This window comes from Haematobia irritans, chromosome 4 (assembly GCF_050003625.1).
Source record: "Haematobia irritans isolate KBUSLIRL chromosome 4, ASM5000362v1, whole genome shotgun sequence".
Taxonomy (NCBI): domain Eukaryota; kingdom Metazoa; phylum Arthropoda; class Insecta; order Diptera; family Muscidae; genus Haematobia; species Haematobia irritans.
In genome coordinates this window covers 207,597,425-207,617,474 of record NC_134400.1, presented here as the reverse complement: position 1 = coordinate 207,617,474, position 20,050 = coordinate 207,597,425, and the positions used below count along the sequence as shown (strand labels likewise).

The 20,050-nt window shown below is 35.8% G+C and overlaps 1 protein-coding gene across 1 annotated transcript; it reads right to left on the bottom strand.

The window, feature by feature from the left end:
- Positions 1–4,015: 4,015 nt before the first annotated feature.
- On the bottom strand, positions 4,016–19,036 carry LOC142235963 (uncharacterized). The gene is made up of 4 exons (XM_075307213.1): positions 18,471–19,036; positions 18,158–18,401; positions 17,650–17,995; positions 4,016–4,086 (listed from the first exon to the last, which is right to left on the bottom strand). The coding sequence occupies exons 1-4, from the start codon at positions 19,034–19,036 to the stop codon at positions 4,016–4,018; spliced, it is 1,227 nt and encodes a 408-aa protein (XP_075163328.1).
- Between the last annotated feature and the right edge of the window lie 1,014 nt (positions 19,037–20,050).

Genomic DNA, 20,050 nt, shown 5'->3' with positions numbered 1-20,050 from the left:
TAAATACCCCGTATGGACTAACTTACAATTGAGAAGACGGTGTTAATAAGTTTTAAGATAACTTGCCATCAGCAAGTGTTACCGCAACCCAATTAATTCGATTGTGGTTGACAGTCTTTAGTACAAGTTTCTATGCAATCCATGGTGGAGGGTATATAAGATTCGGCCTGGCCGAACTTACGGCCGTATATACTTGTTGATTTTTATTCATACATAAATTTACCTCTTATATGATTTGCACCGTGATGGTTTATGACTTCTTGTATTAAAGTGTTTTAAGTTGGAAATTTAAAATTTTTATGTGATTGATAAATTACCATAAATCGGTTTTATAGGGTGTTGAAACAGTTTAGTTCGTTTCTGTGTGATGAGGTCCATGAGCCCTACCAATAATAACATTAGCGGTTTTAGTACAGTTTTAAAAGCAGCGTAAAGAAATTGCGTTTTTATACCCACCTCCATAGAATGATGACGGGGTATAATAGGTTTGTCATTCCGTTTGTAACACATCGAAATATCGATTTCCGACCATATAAAGTATATGTATTCTTGATCAGGGAGAAATTCTAAGACGATATAAGCATGTCCGTCTGTCTGTTGTAATCACGCTACAGCCTTCAATAATGGCGCTATCGTTCTGAAATTTGGCACAGATTCGTCTCTTGTTTGCAGGCAGGTCAAGTTCGAAGATGGGCTATATCGGTCCAAGTTTTGATATAGTCCCCATATAAACCGACCTCCCGATTTGGGGTCTCGCGCTTATAAAAACTGTAGTTTTTATCCAATTTGCCTGAAAGTGGATATCTAGAGGTATTTAAGGACCATCAAAAAGTGTGCCGAAAATGGTGCCTATCGGTTCATGTTTTGGTATAGCCGCAATATGGACCGATTTCCCGATTTTTTTCTTGGGCGTCTAGAAAGTGTATTTTCTATCCGATTTGCCTGAAATTGGAAATCTGTAGGTATTTTGGGACCATAAAGAGATGTGCCAAAAATGGGGTGTATCGGTCCATGTTTTGATATAGCCCCCATATAGACCGATCTCCCGATTTAACTTCTTGGGCTTCTGTAGCTTTAATCCAATTTACCTGAAATTTTTGAGAGCCACCGTGGTGCAATAGTTAGCATGCCCGCCTTGCATACACAAGGTCGTGGGTTCGATTCCTGCTACGACCGAACACCAAAAAGTTTTTCAGCGGTGGATTATCCAACCTCAGTAATGCTGGTGACATTTCTGAGGGATTCAAAGCTTCTCTAAGTGGTTTCACTGGAATGTGGAACGCCGTTCGGACTCGGCTATAAAAAGGAGGTCCCTTGTCAATGAGATTAACATGGAATCGGGCAGCACTCAGTGATAAGAGAGAAGTTCACCACAGTGATATCACAATGGACTGAATAGTCTAAGGGAGCCTGATACATCGGGCTGCCACATAACCTAACCTACTTGAAATTTGAAATCTAGAGGTATTCTAGGACCATAAAGACGTGTGTCGAAAATGGTGAGTACCGGTCCATGTTTTGATATAGCCCTTATATAGACCGATCTCCCGATTTTACTTCTTGGGCTTCTAGAATCCGTAGTTTTTACCCAATTTGTCTGAAATTGGAAATCTAGAGGTATTCTAGGAAAATAAAGAGATGTGCCGAAAATGGTGATTATCGGACCATGTTTCGATATAGCCCCTATATAGACCGATCTCCAGATTTACTTCTTGGGCATCTAGAATCAGTATTTTTTATCCAATTTGCGTGATATTTGAAATCTAGAGGTATTCTAGAACCATAAAGACGTGTGTCGAAAATGGTGAGTACCGGTCCATGGTTTGATATAGACCGATCTCCCGATTTTACTTCTTGGGCTTCTAGAATCCGTAGTTTTTACCCAATTTGTCTGAAATTGGAAATCTAGAGGTATTCTAGGAAAATAAAGAGATGTGCCGAAAATGGTGATTATCGGACCATGTTTCGATATAGCCCCTATATAGACCGATCTCCAGATTTACTTCTTGGGCATCTAGAATCAGTAGTTTTTATCCAATTTGCCTGAAATTGGAAATCTAGAGGTATTCTAGGAACATAAAAAGGTGTGCCGAATATATTGAGTACCGGTACAGTTTTTCATATAACCTCCTTATAAACCGCCCCTCCGATTTGGGGTCTAGATTCTAGAACTACAATTAAATATACTGAATACTGTGTGTCCTTCCATGTTTTGGTATAGCCCCCATAACACCGAACTCCGTATTTAACTCCTAGGGGTTCTAGAAATTGTAGTTTTTGTCCGATTTGCCACAAATTGAAAATATACCCTTTTTTAAACCCATAAACACTTTGTTATGATTTAATGTTATCGGTCCATTTGGTAAGGCCTCCATATAGACCGATTTCACTTATTGAGGTTATAGAAGGCGCACTGATCATGAAAATTGCTTGAAACTGAATGCAAAATTTCCAGATTTTACTTCTCATAGTCATTTAAATAATTGGGATGAAAATCCACAAATTTTAGATTTCAAATCAAGGCGTTATTTCATCATTTTCTTGCACACTTACAAGAGATGTTTATGATTCCTCTAAAATTCAAACAAAAAATGGTTCTTATAAATTCAGAATCTGATCTAGTCTTCATAAGTAAAATCTGTATATATATCTGTGGGAAGCGTACTGGTTGAACTGATCTGATTGGGAAAATATCTGTCATCAAACCCCTCAAACTATTATATTTGATTCATGGTGGTGGGTATTTAAGGTTCGGCCCGGCCGAGCTTTCTGCTTTATATACTTGTTTTTTTCTTAGTTTGAAACAACTAATAATACTAAAATCTCTTCAGAAAATAATTTTATAATTTGCTTGGTAGTACATAATTTTTTGTGTTCCGTGGATATATCCGCTATAGTGAAACTACAAGTACAAAAATGTTATTTAAACTTTATTAATACAAATCGTGGTTAATCTAAGTGTTTATATTTCTCTACATGTTTCATAGCCATCGGCTTCTTAAAATTGTGCAAGATATGCCTATTTTCGGACCATGCCAATAATACTATGAACAAAACGAACGTCACTAAAAAATCGTATTAAAGGGTGATTTGTTAAGAGCTTGATAACTTTTTTTAAAAAAAAAAACGCATAAAATTTGCAAAATCTCATCGGTTCTTTATTTGAAACGTTAGATTGGTCCATGACATTTACTTTTTGAAGATAATTTCATTTAAATGTTGACCGCGGCTGCGTCTTAGGTGGTCCATTCGGAAAGTCCAATTTTGGGCAACTTTTTCGAGCATTTCGGCCGGAATAGCCCGAATTTCTTCGGAAATGTTGTCTTCCAAAGCTGGAATAGTTGCTGGCTTATTTCTGTAGACTTTAGACTTGACGTAGCCCCACAAAAAATAGTCTAAAGGCGTCAAATCGCATGATCTTGGTGGCCAACTTACCGGTCCATTTCTTGAGATGAATTGTTCTCCGAAGTTTTCCCTCAAAATGGCCATAGAATCGCGAGCAGTGTGGCATGTAGCGCCATCTTGTTGCAACCACATGTCAACCAAGTTCAGTTCTTCCATTTTTGGCAACAAAAAGTTTGTTAGCATCGAACGATAGCGATCGCCATTCACCGTAACGTTGCGTCCAACAGCATCTTTGAAAAAATACGGTCCAATGATTCCACCAGCGTACAAACCACACCAAACAGTGCATTTTTCGGGATGCATGGGCAGTTCTTGAACGGCTTCTGGTTGCTCTTCACTCCAAATGCGGCAATTTTGCTTATTTACGTAGCCATTCAACCAGAAATGAGCCTCATCGCTGAACAAAATTTGTCGATAAAAAAGCGGATTTTCTGCCAACTTTTCTAGGGCCCATTCACTGAAAATTCGACGTTGTGGCTCGTTAGTAAGTCTATTCATGATGAAATGTCAAAGCATACTGAGCATCTTTCTCTTTGACACCATGTCTGAAATCCCACGTGATCTGTCAAATACTAATGCATGAAAATCCTAACCTCAAAAGAATCACCCTTTATTTTTCCTCCAATAATCCAGTTTGTTCAGAACATTTAACTACCACAACAATATATTGTTGCATTGTACCTATAAGTATAATTAGAGGTTATCACCTATCGGAGGGTTAATAATGATAGCAAGCTAAAGATGGTTGCAATGCATATCAGCCACCCTATAGTGGTAGTTAAGGGTATTATAGATTTAGGATTAGTCACTCCTTTGTTGCAAAGTTAAGCGATTATATGTTGTTCCCCAATTTAAATTATATTGTTTCCATACATAAACCATAGAATGAGAAATTCTTTCTTATCACAACTTAGTGATTTCCAATTATGTTGATGGTATAACGCATTATTTTGGAACACAACACATCCTCTTCTATTCCCATATACAGAGAAGAAATGATATACACATTTCCATTTTATCAATTTTGGAGCACTTCATTGAGTCTCATGAATATAATCGCATATCCGCGTACCAACATTACGGTGAGTTGCAAGTCAATAAACATGCATGTGCTCACACACAGACATGCATATTACACAGCAATTCGAGTGTAGTTCCACAAGTCCATAGACGAATGGGTTTCTTTCGCATTTCTCCTATATCTCTTGGCCTTTTGTGCATTTTAAAAGCCCCATACTCGTACTATATAAAGTAAATACGAACTTCTCACTCACTGTTGCCTACGCTATTGGACCTCTAACATCTTCCGCCATTACCCTTCTGACTTAAGTAGAATGCATTACAATGAACTAAAGTCGATATTATTGACTTGCTTTTGAAATATCTACTAGACTTTCAATGCTTTTCACACTATGTAGAAATATCACAGTGTTTTTCGAAAAGACATATTGGCTACTACTTTTCATGTTAGCCTGACATTGCAGAAAACGATTTAAGACCAAAGGCATGACTGCCTTTGAACTTAAATCACCATCACACCAACGTAGGATGATGGAGGTATAATATGCCTTTCATTCCGTTTGTATATAAAGAAAATATATTCGTGATCAGTAAGAAATTCTAAGAAAATATATCGACGTCCGTCTGTTTGCTTGTCTGTTGTAATTACGCTATTGCTTCCAATAACGAAGCTATCGATTTGAAATTTTGCCTGCAGCAAATCACAATGGAATTTGGTCTTTTGCAGGTTTTGATATATCACCAACATAAACTAATCTTCCGATTAGATTTTTTGAGCATATAGATACCGCTATTTTTATCCTATTTGTTGGATTTTGCGATACATAAGGAGATATGTTAAATTAAAAGTCCATATTCTAATATAAACGTATCCCTCGATTTGACGTCTTTAGATCATAAAACTTCTTATCTTTATTCACTCTGCTTGAAATGGGAAATCTAGAGATATTTGAAGGTGGTAAAGACCTGTGCACAAATTTAGAACATATCGGGTTATGTTTTGAAATAGCCCCCATATGTACTGATTACGTGATTGGAGTTTTTAAGGACATGGAATCAAAAATTTTCTTCCGATTTGTTTGAAATTTAGAGATATCATAGATATTTCTCACGGTTTGAATTCTACTGCCAGTTAAAATAGACGAGAATGCAATTTATTTTGGGCACCTAAAGAACACTAAATATTATTAAAATTAGGTTTTAACAAGTTGGCTGATAAGTCCCAGGTCTAACAAAGAAAAATGCATTTTTTTTTTGTCCAAATTCATTTTTATTATTCAACATAGTTCCCTTCAAGAGCGATACAACGATTATAACGACCTTCCAATTTTTTGATACCATTTTGGTAGTACTCCTTCGGTTTTGCCTCAAAATAGGCCTCAGTTTCGGCGATCACCTCTTCATTGCGGCCAAATTTTTTCCCTGCGAGCATCGTTTTGAGGTCTGAGAACAAGAAAACGTCGCTGGGGGCTAGATCTGGAGAATACGGTGGGTGGGGAAGCAATTCGAAGCCCAATTCATGAATTTTTACCATCGTTCTCAATGACTTGTGGCACGGTGCGTTGTCTTGGTGGAACAACGCTTTTTTTCTTCTTAATATGGGGCCGTTTTGCCGCGATTTCGAGCTTCAAACGCTCCAATAACGCCATATAATGTTGATGGTTTTTTTCCCTTCTCAAGATAATCGATAAAAATTATTCCATGCGCATCCCAAAAAACAGAGGCCATTACTTTGCCAGCGGACTTTTGAGTCTTTCCACGCTTCGGAGACGGTTCACCGGTCGCTGTCCACTCAGCCGACTGTCGATTGGGTTCAGGAGTGTAGTGATGGAGCCATGTTTCATCCATTGTCACATATCGACGGAAAAACTCGGGTGTATTACGAGTTAACAACTGCAAACACCGCTCAGAATCATCAACACGTTGTTGTTTTTGGTCAAATGAGAGCTCGCGCGGCACCCATTTTGCACAGAGCTTCCGCATATCCAAATATTGATGCATGATATGACCAACACGTTCCTTTGATATCTTTAAGGCCTCTGCTATCTCGATCAACATCATTTTACGATCATTCAAAATCATTTTGTGCATTTTTTTGATGTTTTCGTCGGTAACCACCTCTTTTGGGCGTCCACTGCGTTCATCGTCCTCCGTGTTCATTTCACCCCGCTTGAATTTTGCATACCAATCAATTATTGTTGATTTCTCTGGGGCAGAGTCTGGAAACTCATTATCAAACCAAGTTTTTGCTTCCACCGTATTTTTTCCCTTCAGCATTATAGCAACCAATTATTTATTATTTACTAATTTGAAGTCAATTAGTTTGGAGTACAGTCACGGAAGATCCAAAACCTACAAAAGCTGGCCGATGCACAAAAAAATTTTCGACTGGAAAGGGGCAAAATGTTCCTTTGCTTGCACGAAAGTGGTCAGTTACCGAAGCTGGATGTCTGCGATGAGAAGCCCTTCCGAATTGGGCAGTTTGTAAACAAACAAAATGAATGGGCCTATTTGTCAAAGAGGTCAGCTGAAAACCTACAGTCTATAGCTACGGTGTGAACCGCAGAAAAGTCAAATGGTCAAATCTCGCTCGTATTAATCGATCATGGTGTCAAAATAAATGCCGGATATTTTCGGGAAAAAGTCCTGAAGCCATGGACAGACAAAAATTGCGCCGCAGATCATGAACACTCCACGCTTCAAACAAGAATAGTTTAAAAAGGAGGTTTTTCGCTTCATGTATTCCGCATAAGGGTCACCAAAATCTCCGAATCTCATTCCGTTGGACTTTTATGGATAGATCATTTTGGGAGAGTAAGAAAAATAACAAGTATATACGGCCGTAAGTTCGGCCAGGCCGAATCTTATGTACCCTCCACCATGGATTTCGTAGAAACTTCTACGAAAGACTGTCATCCACAATCGCATTACTTGGGTTGTGGTATTTTCAAACTTCTTAACATCGTTTTCTAAATTGTGAGTTAGTCCATACGTGGTGTATATTAGACAAAAATATGTCTAAAAATATGACAAAAAGTATGTCTACAAAAATTACGAATCGATATGGACTTTTGCACGGTACGTAGAGAGCCAGATTTGAAATATGGGGATCGCTTATATGGGGGCTATATAAAATTATGAACTTGATATGGACCAATTTTTGTATGATTGGGGATCGATTTATCTGAGGGCTATATATAACTATAGATCGATATGGACCTAGTTAGGCATGGTTATTAACGGCCATATACTAGCACAATGTACCAAATTTCAACTGACTCGGATGAAATTTGCTCTTCCAAGAGGCTCCAAAACCAAATCTCGGGATCTGTTTTTTTTTGGGGGCTATATATGATTATGGACTGATATGGACCATTTTTGGCATGGTTGTTAAATATCATATACTACCACCACGTACCAAATTTCTACCAGATCGGATGAATTTTGCTTCTCCAAAAGGCACCGGAGGTCAAATCTGGGGATCGGTTTATATGGGGGATATAAACCGATCCCCTCCCAAACGAAATTTTAGACAAACAAAGTTCGTTTCTCATTTGCTTTTCGCTGTAAAGAAGTGTATTTGGAAGAAAAGTATATACTTTTTGTGATAAACGTTTATTCTTTTCCATCTTTCTCACATCCACGAGGTTTTTTAGTTCTTAACACCTTTTCCTGTAATACCAACAATGTAGAAGGAATTATACGATTTTATAAATTTTTTAATTTTTTTTACCTTTCGCCTGGACGGAGAATCGAACCGCGGACCATGCACTTTGTAAGCCAACACACTAACCACTGAGCTATGTACCTGTTATGGTCATCAATAGATAAATATCCATATAAGTTATATTTATATAGCATAGCTTGCGGCGCCCACGAACCGAATAAACAAAGTTTATTTAACTCAAACAAACATTTAGTTTGGCACCGTGGAGCAGTGGTTGCTATGTCCGACTTGCATGCCAAGGGTCGTGGGTTCGAACCCTGCTTCGACCAAAGTTTTTTTTTTAACATATATTCCAGATATGTTCGGAAGATTCCGAAAAAATGTTCAACATTACATTGTAGTATATTAAATTTTGAACTGTAAAATGTGTCTTATTAAAGACCTAAAGTCAGAAAAGAACAGTGTTGGATATAAACGAAATGGGTTGTGTTGTTGTTTCAAAAATAACTTTTTTTTTATTGAAAAAATAAAAATTTTGTAACAAACGAAGTTTTTTGGTGATAAAAGTTTAAAATTTTCGAAGCAATTCAAAAAACTCTAACAAAAGAAAAACGTTTTTGGTACACGTTTTTTTTTTTCTTTGCGTGTAGAGACCATATGCTTACACCATGTACCAAATTTCAGCCGGATTGGATGAAATTTGCTTCTCTTAGAGGCTCCGCAAGCCAAATCGGAGGATCGGTTTATATCGGTGCTATATACAATTATTGACCGATGTGAACCAATTTGTGCACAGTTGTTAGAGACCATATACTTACCCTATGTACCAAATTTCAGACGGATCGGATGAAATTTGCTTTTCTTAGAGACTCCGCAAACCAAATCGTGGGATCGGTTTACATGGGGGCTATATATAATTATGAACCGATGTGGACCAATTTTTGCACAGTTGTTAGAGACCATATACTAACACCATGTACCAAATTTCAGCCGGATCGGAAGAAATTTGCTTCCCTTAGAGGATTCGCAAGCCAAATTTGGGGGTCCGTTTATATGGGGGCTATACGTAAAAGTGGACCGATATGGCCCATTTGCAATACCATCTGACCTACATCAATAAGAACTACTTGTGCCAAGTTTCAAGTCGATAGCTTGTTTCGTTCGGAAGTTAGCGTGATTTCAACAGACGGACGGACGGACGGACGGACGGACGGACATGCTCAGATCGACTCAGAATTTCACCACGAGCAATATTTCGATGTGTTGCAAACGGAATGACAAAGTTAATATACCCCCATCCTATGGTGGAAGGTATAAAAATAGCAGTCTCGATAATGCCACGACGGTACTTCGAGTGGAATGTGCGAAAATACAGCAGATCCATTTTTCTGCTGCATTTGTTGGTCGCGTTGAGGCCATATTTTGTGTCAAAAGTAGCCAATTCGAACAAATCTGAACAAATTCTAAATTTTTGCATGGTTATGTTATTTTTGAAATTTTTTGTTTTTGAACACAAAAATTAAAAAATATAGCGCTTTACTTTGTTGTATTACATATCAGCCACCATAGTGAAGGAGATTTTTAGGTGCTATATATAAATCTAGATCGATTTCCAGCAAAATCAATTCTGACCTAAAAAGAGACTGTGGACCAATTTTCAAATTGGCTGGACTAAAACTGTGATATATTGTTTGATTGTTAATATGTATAAAAAGACAAAAAATACCTAGATCGATTTCTACCAAAATCGATTCTGGCTAAAACACGGGGCCGTGTACTAATTTGCAAGTCGGTTGCTTTAAAACTGTGACATATCGTTTGGTTCTTAAAACGTATACACCGAAAAAAAGTGAATTGTTTTATAGGAAGAATGAACTACCTCGCACGAAAGTTGAACTAAATTTTATTCCACATTTTGAGATTTCCACAAAGCGTTGTTAAAACCACGAAATTTTTATGCCCTGTTGTACTTTTTAACTGTAGTTCACGAAATTACATTCTCTCATAGAAGAAAAAAATTAACTAAAAGTATAGAAGAAAATCATTGACGCCAAATCATTACCATTTTAACCATACAGTAGTTCATTCTTACTATTTTTGGGAATCGTACGAAAATCTTCTTTTGTTTTAGTTCATATTGAACTTATGTGTACGTTCATTGAACTTTATACCCACGTTTAGTTCATAAAATTTTTGAGACATACTTAGAAAAAGTAAGATTTCATTCAGCTGTGGAAAATTTCGATAACAATAATAAAATTGAACTACTAGCAAATAAATGTTTTCCAATAAAAATAAGTTAAATTTAGCGTTAGTTTAGCTACGTAAATTTTTTTCTGTGTACAAAGATTAAAAAGACACATGGAGGACATTACTAAATCAACTACGACGTAGGCTTTGATACGAAAAATTTATACACAGACAGAAAAACACATGGATTGACGGACATCACTTAATCAACTCAGCGCATTGCCAAACATATTACACAAATTTGATACCGAACACTATGCAGTTTGTATAACTGATATCTACAGATCCTTACATATATGTGAACAAGCGCATGGACGGACAGCGGTAAATCGAATCAAGACACTGCCAAATATATCAAATGTCTATCAAATCTATTTCTGAAAATCTTACAAAATCTCTATATCATTTCTTAGAATTTTATATGTATTGAAAGCGGAACACTGTGCATTTTCTATAACTGCTATATACAGATCCATACTTATATGTGAATTGTCGTAAATTTTAAAGTTACAACTGCAGTGGTTGTACGTTTCTTTTTGAAGTGCCAGTATGGGTGTCCTTACATGAATAATGGCCATTCGCATGAAGTTTTATGTAAATTTTCTTCTCAGCATTATTGTACTTTTATGGGTGTGCATATAGATGCACATCCATTTTCCAATATGTATGAAAAGATATATTGGAGAAAATGGTAAAATAAGCGATGCAGCTTCATGCTACATACTGAAGATGTATTACTTTAGATGAGATCAGAGGAAGAAAATCAATGAAAACGAAAAACAGGATAATAGTGTAAGAATATTCTTTCTGGCGTAACTGTGAACATACATTGATATAGCTGTGTTTCGTTTTTAAAGACGATGTGGTGTTTCGTAAATCATATTTTGAAGACACATTTTTATGAATAAATATGGTGGCTTATAGATACTCAAGAAATAAAATCCCAATTTCTATATATAAAATAGCTGCATAAGAAAACAGATCCATATAGACTTGAAGATCACGATGAAAAACTCCTCCAGGTAGCATTGAAAAGACTAAAGAATTTTGAAATTTGGGCATAATAAACAAGTAAGGAAAGTCTAAAGCCGGGCGGGGCCGATTATATTATACCCTGCACCACTTTGTAGATCTAAATTTTCGATACCATATCACATCTGTCAAATATGTTGGGGGCTATATATAAAGGTTTGTCCCTAATACATATATTTAAATATCATTCGATCTGGACAGAATTTGATAGATTTCTACAAAATCTGTAGACTCAAAATTTAAGCCGGCTAATGCACTAGGGTGGAACACAATATTAGTAAAAACAAGTAAGGAAAGTCTAAAGTCGGGCGAGGCCGACTATATTATACCCTGCACCACTTTGTAGATTATACCCTGTACCACAGTAGTGGTGAAGGGTATAAATATGTGAAACATTTAAATCTGAAGCAATTTTAAGGAAACTTCGCAAAAGTTTATTTATGATTTATCGCTCGATATATATGTATTAGAAGTTTAGGAAAATTAGTAATTTTTACAACTTTTCGACTAAGCAGTGGCGATTTTACAAGGAAAATGTTGGTATTTTCACCATTTTTGTCGAAATCAGAAAAACATATATATGGGAGCTATATCTAAATCTGAACCGATTTCAACCAAATTTGGCACGCATAGCAACAATGCTAATTCTACTTTCTGTGCAAAATTTCAACTAAATCGGAGTTAAAAATTGGCCTCTGTGGTCATATGAGTGTAAATCGGGCGAAAGCTATATATGGGGGATATATATCTAAATCTGAACCGATTTCAACCAAATTTAGCACGCATGGCGACAATGCTAATTCTACTCCCTATGCAAAATTTCAACTAAATCGGAGTTAAAAATTGGCCTCTGCGGTCATATGAGTGTAAATCGGGCGAAAGCTATATATGGGAGATATATCTAAATCTGAACCAATTTCAACCAAATTTGGCACGCATGGCGACAATGCTAAGTCTACTCCCTATGCAAAATTTCAACTAAATCGGAGCAAAAAATTGGCCTCTGTGGGCAAATGAGTGTAAATCGGGCGAAAGCTATACATGGGAGCTATATATAAATCTAAACCGGTTTCAACTTAGCGGCACTACAATTGTATTCCTAGTGCAAAATTTCAACCAAATTGGGCCAAAACTCTGGCTTCTAGGACCATATTAGTCAATATCGGGCGAAAGATATATATGGGAGCTATATCTAAATCTGAACCGATTTCAATAAAATTTAGCACACTTGACTACACTACTAATTGTACTCCATGTGCAAAATTTCAACCAAATTGGGCCTAAACTCTGGCTTCTGGGGCCATATAAGTCCATATCGGGCAAAAGATATATATATGGGAGCTATATCTAAATCTGAACCGATTCCAATCAAATTTTGCACACTCGACTACCAATTGTACTCCTCGTGCAAAATTTCAAGCAAATCGGGATAAAGCTCTGGTTTCTGGATCATTACAAGTGCATATCTGGCGAAAGATATATATGGTAGCTATATCTAACTCTGAACCGATTTGGCTGATATTTTGCATGTTTTTCGAGACTCATAAAATATTCGGATGTACGGAATTTTAGGAAGATCGGTTAATATACACGCCAATTATGACCAGATCGGTGAAAAATATATATGGCAGCTATACCTAAATCTGAACCGATTTTTTCCAAAATCAACAGGGATCGTCCTTGAGCCGAAACAGGACCCTGTACCAAATTTTAGGACAATCGGACTAAAACTGCGAGCTGTACTTTGCACACAAAAATACACCAACAGACAGACAGACAGACGGACATCGCTAAATCGACTCAGAATTTAATTCTAAGCCGATCCGTATACTAAAAGGTTGGTCTATGATTACTCCTTCTTGGCGTTACATACAAATGCACAAACTTATTATACCATGTACCACAGTAGTGGTGAATGGTATAAATATGGGAAACATTTAAATCTGGAGCAATTTTAAGAAAACTTCGCAAAAGTTTATTTATGATTTATCGCTCGCTATATATGTATTAGAAGTTTAGGAAAATGAGAGTAATTTTTACAACTTTTGGACTAAGCAGAGACGATTTTACAAGGAAAATGTTGGTATTTTGACCATTTTTGTCGAAATCAGAAAAACATATATATGGGAGCTATACCTAAATCTGAACCGATTTCAACCAAATTTGGCACGCATAGCAACAATGCTAATTGTACTCCCTGTGCAAAATTTCAACTAAATCGGAGTTAAAAATTGGCCTCTGTGGTCATATGAGTGTAAATCGGGCGAAAGCTATATATGGGAGCTATATCTAAATCTGAACCGATTTCAATCAAATTTAGCACACTTGACTAAATTTGATTGAAATCGCAATGCACCGTGGTGCAATGGTTAGCATGCCCGCCTTGCATACATAAGGTCGTGGGTTCGATTCCTGCTTCGACCGAACACCAAAAAGTTTTTCAGCGTTGGATTATCCACCTCAGTAATGCTGGTGACATTTCTGAGGGTTTCAAAGCTTCTCTAAGTGGTTTCACTGCAATGTGGAAAGCCGTTCGGACTCGGCTATAAAAAGGAGGTCCCTTGTCATTGAGCTTAACATGGAATCGGGCAGCACTCAGTGATAAGAGAGAAGTTCACCAATGTGGTATCACAATGGACTGAATAGTCTAAGTGAGCCTGATACATCGGGCTGCCACCTAACCTAACACTTGACTACACTACTAATTGTACTCCATGTGCAAAATTTCAACCAAATTGGGCCGAAACTCTGGCTTCTGGGGCCATATAAGTCTATATCGGGCAAAAGATATATATGGGAGCTATATCTTAATCTGAACCGATTTCAACCAAATTTTGCACACTCGACTATACTACCAATTGTAGTCCTCGTGCAAAATTTCAAGCAATTCGGGATAAAACTCTGGCTTCTGGATTTAATATGATTATTGTTTTTTTGTCAAATAAATTTTTGTTTCGCTCTGAACTTATGCTACAACCCAATATATTCTTGTTTGGTCCATTTTCATTATAGTTGATGTATTACAAATGGAAGGGAATACCTCCTTCCCCTCAAATAGCTCTTCAATGGAACTAATGAGACGTTTTTCAGCATTCACCATACTCTCCGGATCTTGCACCTACAGGCTATCTGCTTTTACGCTCTCTATCACACCTAAATAGGAGTATTACCTGCGATGACGAATATAACATAAATGTTTGGATCAACAATTTCTTTGACAACTTTTGGGAAAACGACATCAACAAGTTGGCAGCGAATTGCGAGGAGGTCTTAGACAGTAAAGCAGACTATATAACGTTAGCTTAAATTGTAAAAGTGCTAATTCAAATTTTTGAAATTTTACAGGAGAGACAAAAAACTTAATAAATTGTGAAATAAACCTACACTCAAAAAATAAAAGTGAACTCTCTCTCTTTCACTAAAGCCAATTTAACTTTATTTTAGTTCTTGGAATTATTATGTTTGGAGAAAGTTTCCTTTACTCTAATAATTTTTTGCGTACGTCAGTTAAATTAACTAAACTCGAGGAAAAAATATACACAAATGAAGCATAAAGATTAACTAAATTCGTGTCTTCCACAAAATAGTTCAGAATTTCTTTAAATTGGTAAATTTTATCAAAAATGCGTCCATCATGAACTTCGTATGTCACTAAAGACATTTTTGCAATTTTGAACTCCAAGTTTTTTCTTTCACACTACAAAATTTTCTTAACAAGTGAAAAAACTTAGTTATGTCTAATAAATTTTCTTGAATTTGTCGAAAAATATTAACTTATTTTTATGACATCGGCGTGATGCCAACGTTTGTAATACTGTTTAGTTAAAATTTTCTACAAATATTAAAAATTTTCTAAAATTAACCGAAAGTTTTCTCCCTGGTAGGTTCACTGTTTTTTCAGTGTATTTTCGAAAAACTGTAAAAGTAGTTACCATAAATGCTTTCAATACAAACAGTAAACTTTCCGGAAAATCGCATACAAAAAATTGCTATTAAAATTTTTTTAGCAAAGCCTACTCAACCTTAAATTTGATTTAGCACGTGTATTGTAACAGGTGCTGACTTAGCACTTTTACACATAATTACCAAACAGAGATAAAAACAGATAGTTAATATATATATTTTTTGGTAAACTATGTGTTTTTGATTTATCTGTCGATCTGCATCTTAACCCATTTTTATACCCTAAACCACATAGTGGTGAGGGTATAATAAGTTTGATCGGCCAAAAAATGTGCCTACCAGAAATATTGATTTTAGACCCCATAAAATATATACTGATCGATTCAGAATCACCTCCTGAGTCGATCTAGCGCTTGGTGTCCGTCCGTCCGTCCGTCCGTCTGTCCATGTATTTGTTGTTCACAGGATTCCGGTCGCAATTATAAACCGATTTTGATGAAATTTGGTACAGGGAGTTTTTTGGGCACAAGGACGAACGCTATTGAATTTGGAAGAAATCGGATCAAATTTAGATATAGCTCCCATATATATGTATCGCCCGATTTCGACAAAGGGGTCACGTTGCGCGTTTTTTCAAACGGATCTTCACCAAATTTGGCAAAAGGTAATCTTTTCCATCGCCCTTCAAGTCTGCAAAATTTCATCCAAATCGGTTCAGATTTAGATATAGCTCTCATATATATGTATCGCCCGATTTTCCAAAATTTGGCCAAAAACCTTTATTTATCAACCGATCTTACTCAAAGTTGGCTGAATATAATCTTCTATAGCACTAACTATATGTGCAAAAAATCATCGAAATATGTATAGCCCGAGTTTCCCAAATTTATTTATTTATTTAAGTCTATGGATATACAAAAAAATCCTTACAGACTAGCTCGTAAACTAAAAGTAGTAAGATTCTAGTACTTCATTAAATTTTTTCAAAGACATTGATAAGTCTAAATTAAGTTTAGCATTTACAGCATTATATTCAAAAAGCGAACGCGTAATTGGCTCATTTCTGGAATAGTTTGTAGTATGAGTAGAGATATAAAAAGTTTCCTCATATCTAAGAATATGAATAGGTACCTTAAATTTTATAAGACTTAAAAGAAAAGAAGAATCTATTAAACCAGACACTAGCTTAAATATAAATAAAACAGAACAACGAGACCGATTATTGACCAATGTATCTAGATGAATAAGTTTGCACCGAGATTCATATGAAGGTAAAGGTGATTGAAAATTAAGAGAAGCAAGACAAGCCTTCAAAAATTTCTTTTGAATTCTTTCAATGCGGTTAACATGAACCGAATAGAAAGGATTCCAAACCATGGAAGCATATTCAAGCCTAGACCGAACAAAAGAAATATATAGCAATTTCAGTGTGTACGGATTTGTGAAATCTTTAGCATTTCTCATAACGAAAGCTAAGAGAGAATATGACTTAGGAACAATGTAATCAATGTGCAAGTTAAACGTGAACTTCGAATCAAAAACCACCCCCAAGTCCAAAGTACTTTCAACTCTGCGTAATAAAATGTTATTAATACTATACTCTGATTCAATGGTCAAGAGACGCCTAGAAAAACGAATGTACGAGCATTTTCCAATATTCAGTTTCAAGCGATTCATTTCACACCAACTATATAGGCGATTAATATCGTCCTGAAGTTGAGATATGTGATTACTGCAATTAATGGCCGAAAAAACCTTCAAATCGTCCGCATACAAAAGAACATTTCCAAAACGAAAACAAGAACTGATATCATCAATGAATAAAACAAAAAGAAGTGGGCCCAAAATACTACCCTGGGGAACACCAGAGGGAGCATAATAAGGCTTAGAATGAAAATTCCCAATAGAAACATAACAACTTCTGTTCTTAAGGTATGAATCAAACCAATTAAGAATGCTTGAATGTACCCCCATCTTAAACAATTTTAGCAAAATAATGGAATGAGACACTCGGTCAAAAGCCTTAGAAAGATCGAAATAGATGGTGTCAACTTGCCACCCCTTTTCGAATTTTGAAATACAATAATTTGTAAAACTCAAAAGATTGGTTACAGTTGAACATTTTTTAATAAAACCATGCTGCGTTTCCGATAAAAAAGGAACAACAGTCGCAAAAAAATATTTGTAAACAATATGTTCAAACAATTTTGAAACATTTGAGAGTTTAGAAATCGGTCTATAATTGCTAATATCACTCTTCGAGCCAGATTTATGAATTGGAGTAATGGACGAGTATTTCCAGCAATCTAAAAATTTACCTAATTTAAGTGACAAGTTAAAAATGTAAGCCAATGGCTGACAAACAGACATACTACATTTCTTTAGCAGTAGGCTACAAAGGCCATCATTATCGGGCTTAGTATTCTCAGAAAGATCAGACAAACCAGATATTACATCGCTCTCACATATAGCTAAATGACCCCAATCGATAATATGGTTTACACTATTTAAAACACTCTCATCAATTCCATCATTAATACACTGAAAATTGGAGAAAAAATAGTCAGCAAACAAATCTACTTGGTCTTTGGGAGTCACAGCTCTCTTATCACCAAGAAACATTACAGAAGGGTAATCACTAGAACTTTTCTTAGAATTAATGTAATTCCAAAAAGACTTAGGATTATCACATATTCTTCTTTCAAAGCTAAGCACATACTGCTTATAAAGAAATTTATTTAGATGAGAAAATTCTCTTGAAAAATGTTCATACATTCGTTTGTTTTCGGCAGAATTATTATTCCTATACATTTTATGATATTTATTTCTTTTGTTTTTTAATTTCTTTAAACCTTGTGTATACCAAGGTAGTTTGTATACCTTGGGCCTTAAGCGTGGAATATTCGCAAAACAAATACTATTTATATGCTGAACGAAAATATTAAAGCAATCTTGAAGAGATTTACCATAAAATAAATCAATCCAACTAATACGAGAAATGAGCTCATTAAGTAAATCGAAATTACAGTGATTAAAATCCAACTTATCAGTAACATCATTAGCTTTAGGAAAATAATAAAATTCTAATTTAATGCTTAATGTCACATGATGCAATCCTGGAGAACTTATTGGATATGAGTATTTATCAATTAAAAAATTCAAATTTTTAGAAATAAAAATAAGATCTAAAAACCTATTCAAATCATTTGCATATGAATTAATTTGAACTAAATCCAAACCCGAAAGCGCATCAATAAAATTGATTTCATATTCTTTGTTGACATTATTTGCATACAAGTAGTTACAAAAATTGCTATTCGACCAAATTAAATTATTTAAATTAAAATCGCCTAGAATAATACATGCATCAACATCATTTTGCGGACATAATTCAATAATATTTTGTACATGGGCATTGTAAAGATCAACCTTACTATTGGGTGGAATATATGATGCAAATATGAACAAGAAACCAGCACTACCAGTAATCCGAACACACAGTTGGTCCAAGAGTGAGTCACTATTGGGCAGTTGTACTAACATAGGCTTTAAATTTCTGTTAACAGCTATTAATACACCTCCCCCACGGGAAAGTCCAGTTTTAAAAGAATCACGATCTTTTCGAAAGACATTATATATATCCGTATTAAAAAATTCGCCATCATAGAAGTCTCCATTTAGCCAGGTCTCAACAAACACAAAAACGTCGAAATCCATCTGAGAAGTTAGCATAAATACACTAGATGATTTTGTTCTCATACCGGACAAATTTTGATAATAAAAAGAAATTGAACGATGAGCGCTAGTATCATTTACGTTAGCTCTTGGTTCTGAGGGCCTTTTAGAAAATTATGAAATGGACGCACTTTCACATTAGACGGCCAAACAGCTGGTTTAAATAAATCTTTATAAAATTCTTGGGAGACACCCAACTTGAAGTTAATACTTTTCATAAGCTGTAAATTTGCATCTCTCTTTACCAATTTATAGCACAACAAATCATTTTTAGATATATTCATGTGTTTCTCAACATAAGAAACAATTTGATCCTCAGTTACAGTTGGTTTAAAAGAAGACAAGTGAACCCATTTTTTCCAAGACACTACATCAAGTTCATCATTAGCATCAACTCCAATAATGGCATTATTTTGCTTTTGCTTTTGCTTTCGCTTTGCCTTTGCCTTTTCATTTTCACTAGCAATATTATTTATTTGGTTGCAATTGTCATCTGTATGAGTCGTTATGACATTCGTACAGCTGGAGAGAGCAGCCGAAACAGCAGTACTCTGGCGCGAAGAACCATCTTCAGTGTTGTTGTTCTCGTGCACATGATTAACATTAAGAGTAGAAACATCAAGCTCACTTGAAATATCATTACCCCTAGAACAAGCAGCAACAGGTAAACTTGGCAGCACCACCACACCATGAGAGATACTTGTAGAGAGCCCATTAGCATGCGAAGAGTTGTTTGCCGAGGTATCTGTATTAGGAGCCAAACCAGTATTAACTGGGAGAGATTCCAATGACGTATATCCCGTTTTGTTGGCATTTGTTGAGAGATTTATAAATGTAGATAACATCATTTTCATTTCTTTAACTTCATGTGAGAGATTTGCTAATTTAGCAACAATGTCATTTGCAGTATGGACACAGACATCGCAATTATAAACAATATGCCTGTTTTTCTTCATGCATTCGAAAACACTTAATTCAGCAACTCCTGAGCAGTAGTAGTGAAACTTTCCATTGCAAAGTTTACATTTTACGTGCTTT

Coding starts and splice junctions, on each gene's coding strand:
- LOC142235963 (XM_075307213.1), bottom strand. CDS start 19,036: ATGAGAACAAAATCATCTAGTGTATTTATGCTAACTTCTCAGATGGAT. Junction 18,402..18,470: donor TATGCAAATGATTTGAATAG/GTTTTTAGATCT, acceptor ATATCCAATAAG/TTCTCCAGGATTGCATCATG. Junction 17,996..18,157: donor TTCCACGCTTAAGGCCCAAG/GTATACAAACTA, acceptor CTTTATAAGCAG/TATGTGCTTAGCTTTGAAAG.